At 34.3% G+C, this 23,255-nt stretch overlaps 1 protein-coding gene across 1 annotated transcript in view; it reads left to right on the forward strand.

Moving 5' to 3' along the window:
- The first annotated feature begins 4,265 nt into the window (after positions 1-4,265).
- Positions 4,266-23,255, forward strand: part of LOC121376545 (tyrosine-protein kinase SYK-like) — a 37,526-nt gene continuing 18,536 nt past the window's right edge. The window contains exons 1-5 of the mRNA XM_041504455.1: positions 4,266-4,356; positions 7,310-7,540; positions 18,857-19,091; positions 19,927-20,087; positions 22,806-22,959. Of these exons, the coding sequence (XP_041360389.1) occupies positions 7,359-7,540; positions 18,857-19,091; positions 19,927-20,087; positions 22,806-22,959 (732 nt within the window). The 5' untranslated portion in view covers positions 4,266-4,356; positions 7,310-7,358. The remainder of the gene's footprint in view (positions 4,357-7,309; positions 7,541-18,856; positions 19,092-19,926; positions 20,088-22,805; positions 22,960-23,255) is intronic.

Here is a 23,255-nt window from a genome sequence, read left to right on the forward strand (position 1 = left end):
TGGAACGAAAAATAGCCCAATGGCCCACACACGTTGTATTCAGAATCATTTTTCATTAAGTGAGAGGAATATCTATTAAAGTCAGTAAATTCCCTTTTCCTTTCTTCTTCTAACATCATGTTAAAACGCTCCCACAAGTCTCCATTTTGGGCTTTATATACCCGGTATATATATATATATATATATATATATATATATATATATATATATATATATATATATATATATATATATATATATATATATATATATATATCACGGGATCCTATAATACCCGTAACTGAATGAAACACGATTATCAAAATATCTCTCCTAACTGTATATCTATTAGATCTCTCTGTAACGGGCGGTTATACCCTAGTGTGTGGCTCGTCTAGGTATGATCAGAGATACGATCTTATATAAAGTATGTATTATTATAGCACGTTTAGTTCACTAGAAAACACAACAAAAACACAATACACTTTGGAATCTGTATTAACCTACGCTGACAAATGTACTGCCGCAGTAGTTAATTAACAACAACAATATAATAACAACCCAGAACTGATCACTTAATTAGTTAATCACTACGTGCCTAGTTTACACAATATTCTAATCACTTCACCGTGACACAACACCCACGTGTGATAATTGAGAAACGCTTCCAGGGGAACTTAATTAATAAAGGAATTACAACTTTATTCCTAACTGGTTAATTTTTAATTAACCCTTAACTACTCATTCAGTAACCGTGTAACACAGAATTAATACTGGTATCTATCACAATAAAGACAATAATCTACATTTTACCTAGGTCCTCTAGGATCACTGGCTAAGCTTTAATAATTATTTAGACAGTGAGCCTACAGTTTACTGCGTCAGATGACCGGCAGCACCGCCTAAATAATATTGGTATATTACAGTATTAAAATATTTAAAGTCACATCAATCACATCAAGTTTATACACAGAGCAGAAAAATATATTTACCACGCCCGGACTGAACTTATATATTTCGTTCAGTGGACGCCGGGGGACAATATATTTAACTGCCCCCCCCCCCCTTTTCGTTTAGCACACACACACTGTACACACACACAGTGTACACACACAATGTACACATACACACAGCGTACACACACACACACACACACACACACACACAATGTACACACACACTAACACGCCCCCCCCTCCCCCGCACTTTTAAAGCCGGATTGACGCCCATGCCTGTAGTCCGAGTATGTTTAATTGTTGGTTCTTTGTTTGATAGTTTTCCTTCAACATAGGGATGACATGGTTCACTGATCTAGCATACCGTTTGTTAACATGCCCCTTGCCTTTATAAAATGTAATTACTAAAATTAAGACCAACTGTCAATGGAAAAACGTAACTGTATATTATTTTTACACTAATCCCAAGAAATGAAAATGTCACAAAAGTACAGCCTTTAAATCTAGTTAAGAAATCACTTTTAAAATTGAATTGTTTTCTTAAAATATTCATTTAGAATTATTTTTCCCCAATAAATAAGTTTTATATATAAAGAAAAACATAATAAAATGTTTATACAAATTGCATTTGTTGTTTATTTCTTTTATTAATAATGCCATTCAAGGGATATATTAACTTTTCGGTATGATTCAGTATTACGGAAAGTCGTAAAACCGGACACTTTTAGGAAAAAACATACTGTCCGGATTATCGAGTCGTTTCACCCCATGTTTCGATTCGCACTAATTTTTATTTTGTTAATAGGCCTAAAGTACATTTATTCATTGATTTGTCCTACATCCATTGATTTTTAGATGCCCCATAACCCTAGTCGTTTCGGCCCCGGTTATTGTTGTTTTTATAAATCAAATTATTCAGTCACTTGTGTTTTGTTATTAAATTTTATCGTAAGTATTGTAATTTCTTTCTCTCGTTCTTTCTTTCTTTCTTTCTTTCTCTCTTTTTGTGATTTTTTTTTTTTTTTTTTTTTTTAATTGAACATAATATCCGTGTGTTAAATAAATAAGAGCCAACCAACCAAAACTGTATTTAGCTTTGATAATCCAAAAATTAAAATGAACTGATTTTCTTGTTTGTGTAAATACAATTTAATAAATTGCAATAAATTGTTTTCCCATAATAGGGGCGCTTTACATGTGGCTAGAGTTGGAACCACTGATGTTTGACGTCAGTAGGGGTTACATGTGTACAGAAATTAAGTACGATCACAAAGAATGTTTTCCATGCGGAGCACTCACTCAGGGTTTGGAGTCGGTATCTGGATTAAAAATCCCATGCCTCGACTGGGATCCGAACACAGTACCCACCAGCCTGGAGACCGATGGCTTAACCACTAAGCCACCGAGGCCGGTAGGTAAATTGAAAGTAGCATCATTAAGACATGTTCTAGTTCAGTTCAGTTCAACTTTATTTTCGTGCTTATATCCCATTAAAGTTCAACCAAGCTGTCCTGGGCACACACCTCAGTGTTCTAGCATTTAAAAGAAACAGCAAAAACACATATGGATGCACAATTCTTGAACCTAGTCTGAGTTGTTTGTGATACAAACATGAAAGTCTAAACATGCTAAACGTAAGTTTCGCTTCCTTATTTTATCACCATATCATTTATCAGTGATATTCTACATGAACGCGATGACGTACATGTTTATGTGTGTATGTGTGTGCGTGTCACGGTGTATAATATGTATGTAGGCCTATTGTATGTATGCGCGCGCGTGTGTGCGCGCAATGAATGTTATTCGACAAATTAATGTTACAAATTTGTATTTTATTTGTATTATTACCGGTGTATGTGACCATCTAAAGTGTTACTATACCAATTACAGCATATATCTGTATACACGAACACTAGATCGCCGTATATTGCATTAGGGGCCGAAACGATTTGGGGCCCGAACATGTACTGTGGCCGAAACGTCCTGACACCTATCTAATTCAACTTTCTAACTGATGTTACGGAAATATCCGATGTTGACCGAATGGAGATTCAACTGTGTGTGTATATATATATATATATATATATATATATATATATATATATATATATATATATATACATACACACATACCCAAGAGGGCTTCTGGTGCTTCGCCCCCCACCCACCATCCTAGGTCCCCTTGACCAGGACTTCACCCCAAGGCCCCGTCTTCTAATTTTCTCACTCCTTGGAATTGCCACAGGTTGACAGCTCTAAATGTGTTAGTCTGGACTGCAACGTTTGAATAGTCTCACCCATAAGCGTACGAGACAGAGGGGGGAGGGGGGGGGGTAGTTTGGGCTACTGCCCCATGTGCTGGAGCAAATCCTCAAATTCGGGCAAAAACGATAAAGGTATTCAGGCGAAATGAGCAACCTTTTCATTATTATTAAATTAAAAAAAAATATCATTCTACCCACAGTATTAGTTGTATTCCCTGCATAAATGCATAGCGATTCGTTTGCAACCCATTAGCAGTAATGATAAAGCCATTGAACACAAGATATAAAAAAAAAAAAAAAAAAAAAAAAAAAATATATATATATATATATATATATATATATATATATATATATATATATATATATATATATAATAATATGAAATGCAGCTTTACAGACACAGAAATATTCGGCACGAGCGTAGGAAGGTGCCAAAAAGTATGTGTGTGTGGAGGGGGGGGGGACACACACACACAAATGTATAAATACATAAAAACCATCTCTGCTGCTACAAAGTGGGGGGGGGGGGGGTATGCGCTTCTTACACCAGTGTTCGGTCTATTTTTATTTGTTTGTCTCCTCATAACACGTGTAAAACAGACTCAAAGACAATGTGTTGGCTGTTCCACCAATATGGGTAGGCCTATATAAAATCCTGGCTACGCCAGTGGCACCCCCATTTAAATCGACCATCAAAATTACGCCAAACTTCCTTCATCAAAATGCGCACTCATTTCCCTTTGGCTTAATCCTACGGGACATTCCAAATTACATAGCACCATACCCCCCCCCCCCGTCTGTTACCGACTACGGCTGGACTGCTGTGCTCCCTTGCGGTCCCTCCCTCACCCACCCCAACCCTATCCTGTCCCGGACGGAGGCCGGTACTTGTGCCCAGGACAGGCGTGCGCTACAACAGCTTGCTCTGAATGTGCACGTTAAACCATTTTCCAAGTCCAAGTGGTACTCCAAAAGAAACGACCCATCTCTTGCCCTTTGGATCCGAGCCTGTAATTTGTTTTTGCAAGGGGAGCAACTCTAATTGAAAACATTGATCATGAGACACTTTTCTTTTACTTCCTGGTTGGTAAACGATAATTGTTAACCAGGAAGATTAAGCGAAACTGTTTTTGGTGAATTGGCGATCCGTTTTTAAGGTTATCTTTTAGATTTTAAATCTTTTTTTTGTGTATTTTTGAGAAAGCCAAGGAAAAGTACTTTAAATGAAAATTAACCACAATTTAATCTTGAAGAATAACTTTAAGTTAACATTCTTGGTAACATGTCATATTGTCCGTTTCCCATATCGTGGATGTGTCATTTGTGCGAAGCAATACGTACATTCAAAGATTTCGAGACATCGTTAACATTGCTTAGGAAAAGTAAACAAACGTCTGTCACATGTTTGTAACGGTTAAAACAACAACAAAAATCAAAATTGTACGTAACCCACTTATAAGCATATTTACCCCCCCCCCCCCATGTTTTTTGTTATTTTCAGACTACTGTAAATCGAAAGAAAATGTCATTTATAAATTATTTTTGTCTTTTGTTAGCCCTACTTTCATCTGGTTATAGATGTCACATGATTGTCCTGGCTTCTGCTGGCAAAATTTGTCACAGATTCTTGCCAAACATATATGGTCCTTAAATATGTTTTAACATAAAACAATCTTTATATATATTTACTAAAACTCTGAATGCATAAAATTTTAAAACAAAAGTTTACCTTCGTAACCATTCATTTGCTCGACTTAAGATATACTGGGTAATTGTAAAACATCAAAATTGTTATATATTCATATTCCAGAAAATGTTGTCTGTTAACATTGCTAGGAAAGAATTCCATTTTATAATGTGCTTTAAACATATTTAAAAGCATTTTTATAAATTGTTATAAGTACATTTTTTAAAATGTTTTTATTTTATTTTATAAAGCACATTTACGTTTTGGAAAGTTCTGGCTGTAAGCTATATCACTAAATGTTTCACTGACCGGAACCCCATTATTAGCAAGGATCTGTCATATGCTGCACTTTCCCCACTTACACATACAGGACAGCCTAACCCTAACCCACCATCAGCCCTCTATGTTAACTTTTCCCCTCTAAGAGCCAGATGGCACCTACTTGTATTTTTACATAGACAGTATGAAATGTTTTAGTCACCAAATTAAAAAAAACATAGTCGCATATACGACCAAATGTAGAAGGCTGACCATGGAGCAGTGTTTAGGATGGGAGGAAAAACCCAATGGGGCTAATAAGAAAATGTTATGCTACAGCTCAGGCACCTCAGGCACCTCAGGCAGACACTCTACTGAATAATTAGCTAGATCCAGTAATAAGAGGTCTACAAAATTGATTCGTATAATACATTTGTATATATATAGTGAAACTCCTCTAAACCGGACATGGACCGGCCTCGGTGGCGTAGTGGTTAGGCCATCGGTCTACAGGCTGGTAGGTACTGGGTTCGGATCCCAGTCAAGTCATAGGATTTTTAATCCAGATACCGACTCCAAACCCTGAGTGAGTGCTCCGCAAGGCTCAATGGGTAGGTGTAAACCACTTGCACCGACCAGTGATCCATAACTGGTTCAACAAAGGCCATGGTTTATGCTATCCTGCCTGTGGGAAGCGCAAATAAAAGATCCCTTGCTGCTAATCGGAAAGAGTAGCCCATGTAGTGGCGACAGCGGGTTTCCACTCAAAATCTGTGTGGTCCTTAACCATATGTCTGACGCCATATAACCGTAAATAAAATGTGTTGAGTGCGTCGTTAAATAAAACATTTCTTTCTTTCTTTCTAAACCGGACACGCTTGGGATCAAGTAAAAAGTCCAGTTATAAGAGGTATCTGGTTTACATAGGTTCTCTTCTGCACAGATATTTAAACAGGGACCATGAACAATGTCCAGTTTTGAGGGAATTCCGGTTTACAGAGGGTCCGGTTTTGAAAGGTTTCACTGTATATATGTATACGTGTATATGGCCTTTTACACAGTTCCACTTTGTAAATATCTCTACTTAAATTAACACTGTTCTAGTACAACAATGTATCTATAGTCTGTCATATCCTCCTACACAAACATTTAAAAAAAAAAGTCATTTCAGTTTCTTTTGATGTAAAGAAAAAGAAAAAAGTGTTTTGGAAATTAAAAAAATACAAACAAACTATTTTTGTGTACAATTTAGAAAAAAATCGGCTCAGAAATAAATAACTTGTAGTAAATTTCATAGTATGAAAAAAGGTGTTCCTTGTGGGAAGGACTATAGATCAAAGGTTCAAATTCTATTGTACAGTGTATTTATCACTTTTAAAGCCTTTTTGATCATTTAAATTAGAAGTACTTACATTTTATTATTTAGAATATTAATTTTTGTACACCTGAAGTGGTTCTCGTCATCAAGGTTTTTGTAATACCCCAAAATGCATTTTTCATAATTCTTAAAACACATGTTCGTCTGGGAAGTAACGGTTATCGAGAAATTTCTAGTTATTTCTAAACAGTATTTTCCCAATTAAACACCACAGACTTTAGCTTCTCTCCGTTATAATCTTATCCAAATATGTTGCATCTTTGTAGATTAACTAAACTTAGTGTACATTTTCACTGGCTGAAACTAGAGTCTGTAACTTTAATATACTTTTTGGTAAATGTTCAAGGAAATCATAATCACCAAGAAGTCAGGTTATTGTATATACATGTAGTTGTATGTAAACTGTGAAAAAAGAAACATTGTACTACAGTGAAACCTCTCAAGAGCGGACCCTCTGTAAACCGGAATTCCCTCAAAACCGGACGTTTTACCCAGTCCCTTTTTAAAAACCAGGACAGAACTTAACCTCTCTAAACCGGATCTCTCTTAAAATCAGACATTTGTCTTGGTCCCAAGGGTGTCCGGTTTAGAGGGGTTTCACTGTAGCTGTACAACCATGTAGGAATTTTAGTCATGCTTAACCATAAAATATATTGGAAAAAAAAGAAAATTTGTTTGAGCATGCAGGATGGGGTTTTGATCCCAAAAACCCTCTCTCTGCACACACACTTCTGCTATACACTAGCTGTTAAATATTGTTATTTAATATAAATATTTTGTTTTACAGAATGTCTCACTGATGTACCATTACGATAATGCATTTGTGAACAACTGATATGGCGCATGCAAATCCAGTCCCCGAAAAGACTTCTTCAGCAAAATACTTCTATGGGCGGATTACCCGAGATGAAGCAGAAATAATTTTACGAGAGCGCGGATTCAAAGAGGGCCAATACCTTCTGAGAGAGAGCATCAGTCCACTCGGAAACTATGCTATCAGTCTCTGTCACTCAGGAAAGTGAGTAGAGGTTCGGGTTTGATTGGTGTACATGAATTAGTACAGGAGCCGTGCAGGTTGATTTATCTATGTCAGAGAGTCAGGAAGGTTTTAACATTGAGGCACATCTTTTTAGTGTGTCTAGACACAGTGTCTAGGGACCGTCTAAATATACACCTGCCAATCAAGAACCACAGGTACAGGCCATGGAAAAAAAAGACCAATTAAGCAAGAAAACACTCCGACTATTATTTCAGTACGTGGATTAATTTATATACAAAATATAATACAGTTATTTCAACACTTTGACAATGGTGGTTTATTTTGTATTGAAAAATAAACCACATATACACGTTGCTGTGTTACTGGGATAGATATTATTACAGAACATTGCGATGCATCTGCAAAAGTCAGGCATGTTTTGTTTCTTCAGTTTGAAGACTAATTCCTGACGTGACACGTTAGGTATTACGTAACCACCAGCTCGCCAGAGGGCGTATTCACTGGGATAGTACAAAATGGCTGCGCCCGTTATATATAATAGCCGTCACATTTAACCGTTTTATTAATTAACTATACGATTATACTTGTTGATAATAAGCAATAATGTGCATTATGTATCGTTGAATATGCACACCAGTCCAAAAGCCTTGCTTTAGCATTCCTTTAAGGATCATTTTAGGGTCATTTAGGGTCATATTAGGAAAAAATAAGGTTTGTTTTACATTTTTTTGATCTTTGCGAGTAGGGCTTTTCACAAATATGCTACTTAAAGTTTGCTTTTCATAAACAGATTATAATGGATCATTATATATTACAATTTACATGCAAACTATACGGAAATATGATATAAAAATCAACAGTTACTGATCTCGAAATTATGTGTTTACTAATGTCGAAAACATATGTTTAGAAATAATTAATTGTAGCTTTGTTAGAAATGGGTACCCATGAGTAAAGTATATGGTGAGGGTATGAATCCATGCAAAATTTACCTGCAAGGTTTGTGGTGAAGGTAGGTTTTCACATTGTGACATTTAAAGGTCACTTTAGGAGTGGGCTATTTCTCACTCCAGCCAGTGCACCAAGACTGGTATATTAAAGGTCGTGGCATGTGCTATCCTGTCTGTGGGATGGTGCATATAAAAGATCTCTTGCTGCTAATCGGAAAGAGTAGTTCATGAAGTGGCGACAGCGGGTTTCCTCTCTCAATATCTGTGTGTGGTCCTTAACCATATATCCGATGCCATATAACCGTAAATAAAATGTGCTGAGTGCATTGTTAAATAAAACATTTCCTTTAGGAGTGATTTTAGATGTCAGTGCAGGTCAAAATCAATATTTTCGTTACATTGTTTTAATATCTATGAGAGTAAGAGTAAGTCTTTTCTAAAAAGTGTTGTTTAAGGTTTACTGTTCATTATGACTAATTGATCAGTATATATTACAATATTCATATAGACTAAGGGGAATCTGGAATGAATAATATGTTTATTTGACAATATTCATTTCGTGTAACACATTAAACACATCTTTCCCCAAAAATCTTCATGCAGGTTTTAGACCACTATCAATGTATAGAATATTTACATGTACCAATATGTATGGTTGGATATAGGTCTTCCAACATATAACTTGGTGGCAACCGCTAGATGTTTTTTTTAAAATATCCTTAACCTGAATATCAGTCCCAACATCTGATTCAATAGCTTCATACACGCAACATAGATATACCTCAGTTCAGGAGGTCCACAGCAGTTCCACTCTTTTAAGAATGGCAAGAAAACTGTTGGTTTCTTTAACAATTAACAAAATAGATTTTCATAAAGGGTCAATTTAGCGTGGGTACCTACTACTCTCATCATAAACCTTACCCTGCACAGATCTCAATAAGCATTGGTACTATTAATGTTTTAAGACATATTTTAGACACTTATAAACACATTGTTTCGAGATAAATTGATTTTAATATCAATATTTCCCATAGTATGCCGTGGTATGTGCTATCCTGTCCGTGGGATAATGCATAATAAAAGATCCCTGGCTACTAATGACAAAATGTAGAGGATTTCCTCTCTAATGTAATCATATCTATGAAGAGTGAACCTTATGTAACATATTTGTAAAAAGTCCTACCCTCGAAGTTGTGAAAAATGTAAAAACTTAATTTTCCCTAATTAAATGACCCCAAAATGACCTTTAAAGGTCACTTTTGCATGGGTACCTACCCTTACCATAAATCGCGCCTATCCTCACCATAAACCATACCCTGTACAGACCTCAGAAAGCATTGGTACCCATTTCTAACAAACCATGCCCCAAAATGTGGACGTAACCTTTTCCTAAACATCTCCCCCTTTCGTTAAATTATGGATCTGCCCCTGAAATTTCAATCAGGAAACAGCCCTAGTAGATATGTAATGGATATATCTATAAACCAAGTCATAATATGAACATTATTGATCAGTATTACTGGAAAGAGTTAAAAGAATCCAATGATTTGTGTCATTTACAGCATATTATATATTCAGAAACAATGACCTTCATTTGACCTTGAAAATGTAGATAAAATTGACCAATTATGAAAGTCCAGCAAATCAAAATGGAAAGTTTGGATATTAAGCATCACAAAAAACATTTTTAAAGAGTTTAATCTCCCCTATAACTGAAATTTGAAGTCTGTCCCGTGGACTTGTTTTTGGGTAGCAGCAGATCAAACACAAATTAACTTTGACGTACCATTAAAAATATGCAAATTCCCAATTAACGTACAGGTTTAGGCAAGTAAGAGTTGCAGATCTGAAATCTACACATATTTTTATATAAGAATCAACGTTCAAACCTTCCTGACTCTCTGACATAGATAAATCGACTTGGTTCTTGGACTATATGTGTGTGTGTGTGTTTTGTTTATGTGTCTTTGTGTTTTGTTTTTGTGTTTTGTCTCTGTATATGTGTATATGTCTCTGTTATGTTTGTTCTTGTTCCAGCCAGTTCTCCACAACTGGCGTAACAAAGGCCGTGTTATGTACCATCCTATCTGTGTGATGATGCATATAAAAGATCCCAAGCTGCTAATCAAAAAGAGTAGCCCATGAATTAAGTGGCAACAGTGGGTTTCCTCTCTCTATATCTGATGCCATATAACCATAAATAAAACGTGTTGAGTGCATCATTAAATAAAACATTTCCTTCCTTCCTGTTATGTTTGTGTAAAAGTCCTGCAAAATGAAATCATTTGAAGTGAATGAACCCTGGTGCATGTATGTGTTTTAATTGGATATCTATATGTGTTGTTTGTGTGTCTATATGCTATCTCTCTCTCTCTCTCTCTCTCTCTCTCTCTCTCTCTCTCTCTCTCTCTCTCTCTCTCTCTCTCTCTCTCTCTCTGTGTGTGTGTAAGTGTGTGTGTGTTATTTGGATGTTTGTGTATTGTGTGTTTGTTTGTTTGTGTGTCTGTATGTTGTTTGTATGTTTGTGTGTTGTGTGTGTTTTCTTTATGTATGTGTTTTGTTTCTGTTTTTTTTAATTTTTATGGAACTTAAGTAAAAATCGTGAAAACTTAAGTGTTTTTAGCTGACTTAAGTTTTTTTTTATGACTTAAGTTCCTTGAAATATGGGCCCTAGTCATCTGGTAATAGGTTACAATATATTTGTATTTCCATTAATATTATATAAAATACTTTCACATATACACTGATACATTTACTTTGTTTCATTCAGGTAATTATTCTTATTATATCAATACTGTATGGGTATCTAAATAACACTGATACATTTCTTTGTTTCATTCACATAATTATTCTCATTATATCAATACTGTATGGGTATCTAAATAACACTGATACATTTACTTTGTTTCATTCATGTCAATGTTCTCATTATATCAATACTGTATGGGTATCTAAATAACACTGATACATTTACTTTGTTTCATTCATGTCAATGTTCTCATTATATCAATACTGTATGGGTATCTAAATAACACTGATACATTTACTTTGTTTCATTCATGTCAATGTTCTCATTATATCAATACTGTATGGGTATCTAAATAACACTGATACATTTACTTTGTTTCATTCATGTCAATGTTCTCATTATACTAATACTGTATGGATATCTAAATAACACTGATACATTTCTTTGTTTCATTCACGTAATTATTCTCATTATACTAATACTGTATGGGTATCTAAATAACACTGATACATTTACTTTGTTTCATTCATGTCAATGTTCTCATTATATCAATACTGTATGGGTATCTAAATAACACTGATACATTTACTTTGTTTCATTTATGTCAATGTTCTCATTATACTAATACTGTATGGATATCTAAATAACACTGACACATTTCTTTGTTTCATTCACGTAATTATTCTCATTATACTAATACTGTATGGGTATCTAAATAACACTGATACATTTACTTTGTTTCATTCATGTCAATGTTCTCATTATATCAATACTGTATGGGTATCTAAATAACACTGATATACATTTACTTTGTTCCATTCATGTCAATGTTCTCATTATATCAATACTGTATGGGTATCTAAATAACACTGATACATTTACTTTGTTTCATTCATGTCAATGTTCTCATTATACTAATACTGTATGGATATCTAAATAACACTGATACATTTCTTTGTTTCATTCACGTAATTATTCTCATTATACTAATACTGTATGGGTATCTAAATAACACTGATACATTTCTTTGTTTCATTCACATAATTATTCTCATTATACCAATACTGTATGGGTATCTAAATAACACTGATACATTTACTTTGTTTCATTCATGTCAATGTTCTCATTATATCAATACTGTATGGGTATCTAAATAACACTGATACATTTACTTTGTTTCATTCACGTAATTATTCTTATTATATCAATACTGTATGGGTATCTAAATAACACTGATACATTTAATTTGTTTCATTTATGTCAATGTTCTCATTATACTAATACTGTATGGGTATCTAAATAACACTGATACATTTACTTTGTTTCATTCATGTCAATGTTCTCATTATACTAATACTGTATGGGTATCTAAATAACACTGATACATTTCTTTGTTTAATTCACATAATTATTCTCATTATATCAATACTGTATGGGTATGTAACTAACACTGATACATTTACTTTGTTTCATTCACGTAATTATTCTCATTATATCAATACTGTATGGGTATCTAAATAACACTGATACATTTACTTTGTTTCATTCACGTAATTATTCTCATTATATCAATACTGTATGGGTATCTAAATAACACTGATACATTTACTTTGTTTCATTCACGTAATTATTCTCATTATATCAATACTGTATGGACATCTAAATAACACATACATTTACTTTGTTTCATTCATGTCAATGTTCTCATTATATCAATACTGTATGGGTATCTAAATAACACTGATACATTTACTTTGTTTCATTCACGTAATTATTCTCATTATATCAATACTGTATGGGTATCTAAATAACACTGATACATTTACTTTGTTTCATTCATGTCAATGTTCTCATTATATCAATACTGTATGGGTATCTAAATAACACTGATACATTTACTTTGTTTCATTCATGTCAATGTTCTCATTATATCAATACTGTATGGGTATCTAAATAACACTGATACATTTACTTTGTTTCATTCACAACTATGTTCTCATTATATCAATACTGTATGGGTACCTAAATAACACTGATACATTTCTTTGTTTCATTCACGTAATTATTCTCATTATACTAATACTGTATGGGTATCTAAATAACACTGATACATTTCTTTGTTTCATTCACATAATTATTCTCATTATACCAATACTGTATGGGTATCTAAATAACACTGATACATTTACTTTGTTTCATTCATGTCAATGTTCTCATTATATCAATACTGTATGGGTATCTAAATAACACTGATACATTTACTTTGTTTCATTCACGTAATTATTCTTATTATATCAATACTGTATGGGTATCTAAATAACACTGATACATTTAATTTGTTTCATTTATGTCAATGTTCTCATTATACTAATACTGTATGGGTATCTAAATAACACTGATACATTTACTTTGTTTCATTCATGTCAATGTTCTCATTATACTAATACTGTATGGGTATCTAAATAACACTGATACATTTCTTTGTTTAATTCACATAATTATTCTCATTATATCAATACTGTATGGGTATGTAACTAACACTGATACATTTACTTTGTTTCATTCACGTAATTATTCTCATTATATCAATACTGTATGGGTATCTAAATAACACTGATACATTTACTTTGTTTCATTCACGTAATTATTCTCATTATATCAATACTGTATGGGTATCTAAATAACACTGATACATTTACTTTGTTTCATTCATGTCAATGTTCTCATTATATCAATACTGTATGGGTATCTAAATAACACTGATACATTTACTTTGTTTCATTCATGTCAATGTTCTCATTATATCAATACTGTATGGGTATCTAAATAACACTGATACATTTACTTTGTTTCATTCATGTCAATGTTCTCATTATACTAATACTGTATGGATATCTAAATAACACTGATACATTTCTTTGTTTCATTCACGTAATTATTCTCATTATACTAATACTGTATGGGTATCTAAATAACACTGATACATTTACTTTGTTTCATTCATGTCAATGTTCTCATTATATCAATACTGTATGGGTATCTAAATAACACTGATACATTTACTTTGTTTCATTTATGTCAATGTTCTCATTATACTAATACTGTATGGATATCTAAATAACACTGATACATTTCTTTGTTTCATTCACGTAATTATTCTCATTATACTAATACTGTATGGGTATCTAAATAACACTGATACATTTACTTTGTTTCATTCATGTCAATGTTCTCATTATATCAATACTGTATGGGTATCTAAATAACACTGATATACATTTACTTTGTTCCATTCATGTCAATGTTCTCATTATATCAATACTGTATGGGTATCTAAATAACACTGATACATTTACTTTGTTTCATTCATGTCAATGTTCTCATTATACTAATACTGTATGGATATCTAAATAACACTGATACATTTCTTTGTTTCATTCACGTAATTATTCTCATTATACTAATACTGTATGGGTATCTAAATAACACTGATACATTTCTTTGTTTCATTCACATAATTATTCTCATTATACCAATACTGTATGGGTATCTAAATAACACTGATACATTTACTTTGTTTCATTCATGTCAATGTTCTCATTATATCAATACTGTATGGGTATCTAAATAACACTGATACATTTACTTTGTTTCATTCACGTAATTATTCTTATTATATCAATACTGTATGGGTATCTAAATAACACTGATACATTTAATTTGTTTCATTTATGTCAATGTTCTCATTATACTAATACTGTATGGGTATCTAAATAACACTGATACATTTACTTTGTTTCATTCATGTCAATGTTCTCATTATACTAATACTGTATGGGTATCTAAATAACACTGATACATTTCTTTGTTTAATTCACATAATTATTCTCATTATATCAATACTGTATGGGTATGTAACTAACACTGATACATTTACTTTGTTTCATTCACGTAATTATTCTCATTATATCAATACTGTATGGGTATCTAAATAACACTGATACATTTACTTTGTTTCATTCACGTAATTATTCTCATTATATCAATACTGTATGGGTATCTAAATAACACTGATACATTTACTTTGTTTCATTCATGTCAATGTTCTCATTATATCAATACTGTATGGGTATCTAAATAACACTGATACATTTACTTTGTTTCATTCACGTAATTATTCTCATTATATCAATACTGTATGGGTATCTAAATAACACTGATACATTTACTTTGTTTCATTCATGTCAATGTTCTCATTATATCAATACTGTATGGGTATCTAAATAACACTGATACATTTACTTTGTTTCATTCATGTCAATGTTCTCATTATATCAATACTGTATGGGTATCTAAATAACACTGATACATTTACTTTGTTTCATTCATGTCAATGTTCTCATTATATCAATACTGTATGAGTATCTAAATAACACTGATACATTTACTTTGTTTCATTCATGTCAATGTTCTAATTATACTAATATTGTATGGGTATCTAAATAACACTGATACATTTACTTTGTTTCATTCACAACAATGTTCTCATTATATCAATACTGTATGGGTACCTAAATAACACTGATACATTTCTTTGTTTTATTCACGTAATTATTCTCATTATACTAATACTGTATGGGTATCTAAATAACACTGATACATTTCTTTGTTTCATTCACATAATTATTCTCATTATACCAATACTGTATGGGTATCTAAATAACACTGATACATTTACTTTGTTTCATTCATGTCAATGTTCTCATTATATCAATACTGTATGGGTATCTAAATAACACTGATACATTTACTTTGTTTCATTCACGTAATTATTCTTATTATATCAATACTGTATGGGTATCTAAATAACACTGATACATTTAATTTGTTTCATTTATGTCAATGTTCTCATTATACTAATACTGTATGGGTATCTAAATAACACTGATACATTTACTTTGTTTCATTCATGTCAATGTTCTCATTATACTAATACTGTATGGGTATCTAAATAACACTGATACATTTCTTTGTTTAATTCACATAATTATTCTCAATATATCAATACTGTATGGGTATGTAACTAACACTGATACATTTACTTTGTTTCATTCACGTAATTATTCTCATTATATCAATACTGTATGGGTATCTAAATAACACTGATACATTTACTTTGTTTCATTCACGTAATTATTCTCATTATATCAATACTGTATGGGTATCTAAATAACACTGATACATTTACTTTGTTTCATTCACGTAATTATTCTCATTATATCAATACTGTATGGACATCTAAATAACACATACATTTACTTTGTTTCATTCATGTCAATGTTCTCATTATATCAATACTGTATGGGTATCTAAATAACACTGATACATTTACTTTGTTTCATTCACGTAATTATTCTCATTATATCAATACTGTATGGGTATCTAAATAACACTGATACATTTACTTTGTTTCATTCATGTCAATGTTCTCATTATATCAATACTGTATGGGTATCTAAATAACACTGATACATTTACTTTGTTTCATTCATGTCAATGTTCTCATTATATCAATACTGTATGGGTATCTAAATAACACTGATACATTTACTTTGTTTCATTCATGTCAATGTTCTCATTATATCAATACTGTATGAGTATCTAAATAACACTGATACATTTACTTTGTTTCATTCATGTCAATGTTCTAATTATACTAATATTGTATGGGTATCTAAATAACACTGATACATTTACTTTGTTTCATTCACAACAATGTTCTCATTATATCAATACTGTATGGGTACCTAAATAACACTGATACATTTCTTTGTTTCATTCACGTAATTATTCCCATTATATCAATACTGTATGGGTATCTAAATAACACTGATACATTTACTTTGTTTCATTCATGTCAGTGTTCTCATTATATGAATACTGTATGGGTATCTAAATAACACTGATACATTTACTTTGTTTCATTCATGTCAGTGTTCTCATTATATCAATACTGTATGGGTATCTAAATAACACTGATACATTTACTTTGTTTTATTTATGTCAATGTTCTCATTATATCAATAATGTATGGGTATCTAAATAACACTGATACATTTACTTTGTTTCATTCATGTCAATGTTCTCATTATACTAATACTGTATGGGTATCTAAATAACACTGATACATTTCTTTGTTTCATTCACGTAATTATTCTCATTATACTAATACTGTATGGGTATCTAAATAACACTGATACATTTACTTTGTTTCATTCATGTCAATGTTCTCATTATACTAATACTGTATGGGTATCTAAATAACACTGATACATTTCTTTGTTTCATTCACGTAATTATTCTCATTATATCAATACTGTATGGGTATCTAAATAACACTGATACATTTAATTTGTTTCATTCATGTCAATGTTCTCATTATATCAATACTGTATGGGTATCTAAATAACACTGATACATTTACTTTGTTTCATTCATGCAATGTTCTCATTATACTAATACTGTATGGGTATCTAAATAACACAGACCTGATAAAAACTTCAGTTATGTAGTTTTAGTTTAAATAATAATTTTGTGGAGAACGAAGTACTTACCGTTCTCGACTTTCTTGTCATGTGGTAACCTCCTGGTAACGAAAAACAACCGTTCTCGACTTTCTTGTCATGTGGTAACCTCCTGGTAACGAAAAACAACCGTTCTCGACTTTCTTGTCATGTGGTAACCTCCTGGTAACGAAAAACAACCGTTCTCGACTTTCTTGTCATGTGGTAACCTCCTAGTAACGAAAAACAACCGTTCTCGACTTTCTTGTCATGTGGTAACCTCCTGGTAACCTGAACAAGAGTTCTCAACTGATTTCGATGCCTGATTACCTGGTATTGTTTAGAGTTATGTCTTTGCAACTTAAACTGTAGTTTATTGTAACAAATGATTGATCTGAAACTTAAACATTACCAAACTTAATTGTAACACAACTTATGTTTTTTGGTGTGTTTTTAGTTATATTAAACTGTGGTTACATTTGTATTTGTATGAATGAACTGGTAGTTATGACACTGCAAATTAAACTATAGTCTGTCCCATCCTCCTACAAAAATGTAGTTTAAAAAAAAATAAAAAATTCTGTTGTATGTGTTTGAAGTAAAGAAAAGTTAAAGTTTTTTTAAAATCACAAAAAAACTAACTATTTTTGTGTCCAATTTAGAAAACAATTGGCTCAGAAATAAATAACTTGTAGTAAATTCCATAGGTTGAAAAAAGGCATTCACTGTGGGACGGACTATAATTCAGTTCAATTCAATTCAATTTACTGCATATTACCAAACAAGCTGGTGTCGGCAGATAAAAAATCAAACAAACATACAACTTCAATAACAATTAATAATAATAACAATATTAATGTACATGCCAGACGGAGAAACAAAATTTGTATTATATTTGTAGGAATAAAGTATATTATAAAAATAAATGGTTAAAGTACATGGAAATAATTAAATTAAATTACTGCCCCACTGATAGCTGGAACAAGAACTTTAGGCTTAGAAATACAGCCGTCAATAAATGTTAATATATGGTTACTATAGTTATTTGTATGAATTAACTGGTATGTTTCAGGGTTCACCACTACATCATTGAGAAGCAGGTGGATGGTCAGTTTATGATTCCTGAAGGACAGAAGTTCCCGGGTCCGCTCACCTTGATCAGACACTATGAACAACACCCAGCAGGCTTTGTGACAACTCCCACAATTCCCTGCAATCGTCTTCCATCTCAGGCTCCCGTTGCCTTCCGTGGGATGACCTACAATGACCTTGAGCAAGAAATAATCAGTAGGGCAAAGTCTGTCAAGGTGAGTTTTAGAAATCCAATACACTGGTGCCTTTTTTTTGGAGAGGGGAGTTTGCATATTTGTTCACATTGAGATGTGATTACAGTGAAACCTCTCAAAACTGGACCCTCTGTAAAACGGAATGCCCTCAAAACCGGATGTTTTTCATGGTCCCTTTTAAAATATTTGTTCAGAAGAGAACCTCTGTAAACCGAATACCTCTTAAAACCAGACTTTTTACTTGGTCCTGAGCGTGTCCAGTTTAGAGGAGTTCCACAGTATTTCATTACATATCAGTGGCAGATCCAGGAATGTTGAAAAGGGTGAAAGAACTGAAAAGAAGAGTTAATATTTAAAAGTAATGGAATACCAACTGCATCCAATTTTGAGAAAGATCCATTTAACAGTTATGTATTGGTTATGACCCCCCCCCCAAAAAAAAACAAAAAAAAACCCCAAACAATTCTGAATAAGTAAATGGGTAGGCAAGTGAGTGTGGACGTGTGTATCTAAACTCACCCTCTGGGTCAGCACTTGGCTGTAGGTCTCAAAAACAAGACACCAATGCTCTGTTTTCTTTTTCTCCTTTAGGAGTCTATATTTCTGGCTGCTCTTCTTGCCTTTCAACTTCTTATGTTATCGACTTCAAATACAGCATCCCAGTGTTTGTCTATCCAACTGCCATGGTTTGAAATGGAACGAGAAATAGCCCAATGGGCCCACTGATGGGGATCGATCCTAGATTGACCATGCTTTCTTTGACCATGCATCAAGAAAGCACTTTACCATTGCTGCTAAGTCCTGCCTTCCCCTATTTAAAGCTGCTTTTTTTTGTATTTTATTGTTTTGTTTTCAGAAAGTCAATATGGACAAAGCCCTAGGTCCAATGAGGGAGCACTTGGTGAAAATGGTGGCCAGAGATCTGCACACAAACATGCCCTGGTACCATGCCAAGATTGAGAGGGAAGAAGCAGAGAAGCGCATTAGGAAAGAAGGACACGAAGATGGGAAATTCCTGTAAGAATGATGACATTTTAACTCGATTTTCGTGCTTAGGGCAACTTAAACTATAGTCTGTCCCATCCTTCTACAAAAGTTTTGTGTGTGAATAATTTCAGTTGTGTTTGACGTAAGAGGAAAAGTAAAAGTAAAAATCTATGATTGAAGCATGATGTCCTGTGCACACACATCTCAGCTAGCTGGGCTGTCTGCCCAAGATGGAAGTTACTAGTTCAGGGACGGCACAGTTAAAAAATAGTGGTATGGCTCGAGGTTGCCAGACTCTCCTTTCAAATTCACCTGTGCAGGACATTTTCATAGATACAACAAATATAACACACATGCACACACACACACACACACACACAGACATACAGACACGCAAACACACAAACAACACACACACACACACACACACACGCAAACACACACGCAGACACAGAAACACACGTGTGCAAATACACACACACATACACACACATACATGCACACACACACACACACACACACACACACACACACACACACACACACACATACAACACACACAACACACACAATACACACACAAAAAAGTGTTCCCTCTACAACACCCCAGTAGTTACATTTGGTTGTTAGTGGTTAGTGAAAGAGAAGTCAGTGTAGGGACCTAACACCATTGCAACTAATATATTGAAGGAAATACTTTTTGTGGTATTTATTGAGAAAACAAAAGTTCTCCAAACTCATTGCTGTAATAATTGCTTCTTTAATTAATATATATATATATACTACTCAAAAGAATTTAAGGGTCAGACAATATTTTTGACATTATTTTCTGAATGTCAATTATATTAGCTAGACCATAATGTCACGCATGGTATTGTTCCATTTTGACGAAAGTGGGTCTAAGCAACCCATAAATGAATTAAAATCCACTGTCATTGACACTGTCGACTAGTTCTAATGGCAAAAACATGCTTACATTTGCACGTAAATTAGGGCGAAAGCGAAAGGTCTGCTAAGTGCCCATAACTTGCTTTTTCACAAAGTGCTTCATTTTCACGCTTTGCACGTGTATTCCATGTTCCCAATGCTGAATTTCCGTATAATTGGAGCTTGCGTTCGTGTACGGTGCACACTCCAAATTCGACAATGGTACGACTTCAACTGACTATCGAAGATCGAGGAAGGGCTATTGCTTGGCGTCAGGATGGCAATACGCAAAGAAATGTTGCTCTGAGACTTGGTGTCAGTCAGAGTGTCGTTGGCCGACTGGCAACGGTACCAAGCAACGAATTCTGTTCGAAATCGTCCACGTTCGGGAAGACCCCGAAGCACTACAAATAGAGAGGACCGCTACATCACCAATATGGCTCTACGTCAACGGACAACCACTGCACGCCGATTACGTGACAATCTGCGGACTGCGACTGGAACTCGAGTGTCTGATCAAACCATACGCAATCGTCTGAGAGCCAATAATCTACGCTGCCATCGCCAGGCTGTTCGACCACCACTCCTACCACGTCACAGAACGGCCAGACGTCACTGGTGCACGCTTCATCTGCGGTGGCAATGTGTTCAGTGGGGTCGAGTGATGTTCACTGATGAGTCCAGGTTTAGTCTCCAGTTCAGCGATGGTCGGGTTTGTGTCTACAGACGTCCTGGGGAGCGCTTCGCTGACGTTAACGTTAGACAACGTCACCGGTTCGGTGGTGGCAGCGTCATGGTGTGGGGCGGCATCTCTATCCACCACAGGACCCCCCTCTATGTGGTGGATGGCAATCTGAATGGAATCCGCTATCTGAATGAGATTATCCGGCCGTTGGTTCTCCCAGGCCTTCAGCAGATTGGCGGCGGGGCAGTTCTGCAGGATGACAATGCCAGACCGCACCGCGCCAGGGTGGTAACGGACTTTCTCAGACAACAAGGTATCGCCAGGATGGATTGGCCAGCATATTCGCCTGACTTGGCCCCAATAGAGCACGCCTGGGACGAATTATGCAGGAGAGTTTGGGATAGCCATGCCCCTCCGGCCAACCTTCATGATCTGGGTCAACTTCTTATGGCAGAGTGGCAGGCCATTCCCCAAGAGTTCTTCAGACGTCTGATCAACAGCATGAGGCAACAATGTGTCGAGTGTATTTCGCGCCAGGGGTGGATTCACACACTATTAAACGAATGTTCTAATGTGTAAAATCCATGTTTGACAACCTTCAACTTTGACAGCATGTCATGTGACTTTCTTGTATACAGTGACGTTTATTTGTGTTTTTTTGTAAATATGGAACAATAAATAAACTTTTTGGTGTGGTTTGCATCATCAATCTAATACACTCTGAAACGTATTTGGTTATACATTTTTGACCCTTAAATTCTTTTGAGTAGTATATATTGTAATGACACCACTAGAGCACATTGATTAATTCATGATTGGTTAGCTGTATGTACTGTAATTTCATTCATATTCATGCTTATATCCAGTTAAGGTTCAAGCATGCTGTCCTGGACACATACTTCAGCTATCTGGAATGTCTGTCCAAGACAGTGGGGGTTAGAGGTTAGTGAGAGACAAGTGAGTGTAATAAACTTACACCTAACCATTGAGTCATTAAACACACTCTGAGTGGGAGCCGGTACTGGAACACAAACCTAGTACCTACATGTACCAAGGCCGGTATATTTTAATGATAATAAGAATAAAACAAAACCCAAAATGTAATTGTTTAATTTGTCGATGTTTTGTCGTAACAGAGTTCGTCAGAGAGAAGGTAGTGACAGCAAGGTTAAGCCGTATGCTTTAACCCTGAGTCTTGATGGATCGTGTCGACATTATGTCATTAAGTGTCAATCAGATGGAAAATATACAGTGGATGACGGTCCTCCAAAATTTGAATGTCTTATCATGGTACGTATAGCAGTGGAAATGTTAATTTATAATGCACAGATGATTTTATATTGTACGTGGAGTAAACCATTTTTTATATATATTTTTTTAAATTCACAGAATTCCTGTTACAGAAAGACCTGTCCTCAGCCATGGTGAGGGGCGGGATTTAGCTCAGTCACTTGAGTGCTCCCATCGTCCCTCCCTCCCTCCCTCCCTCCCTACCACTGTCCCTCCTCTCTCTCTCTCTCTCTCTCTCTCTCTCTCTCTCTCTCTCTCTCTCTCTCTCTCTCTCTCTCTCTCTCTCTCTCTCTCTC

The sequence above is a fragment of the Gigantopelta aegis genome, chromosome 6 (assembly GCF_016097555.1).
Source record: "Gigantopelta aegis isolate Gae_Host chromosome 6, Gae_host_genome, whole genome shotgun sequence".
Classification (NCBI taxonomy): domain Eukaryota; kingdom Metazoa; phylum Mollusca; class Gastropoda; order Neomphalida; family Peltospiridae; genus Gigantopelta; species Gigantopelta aegis.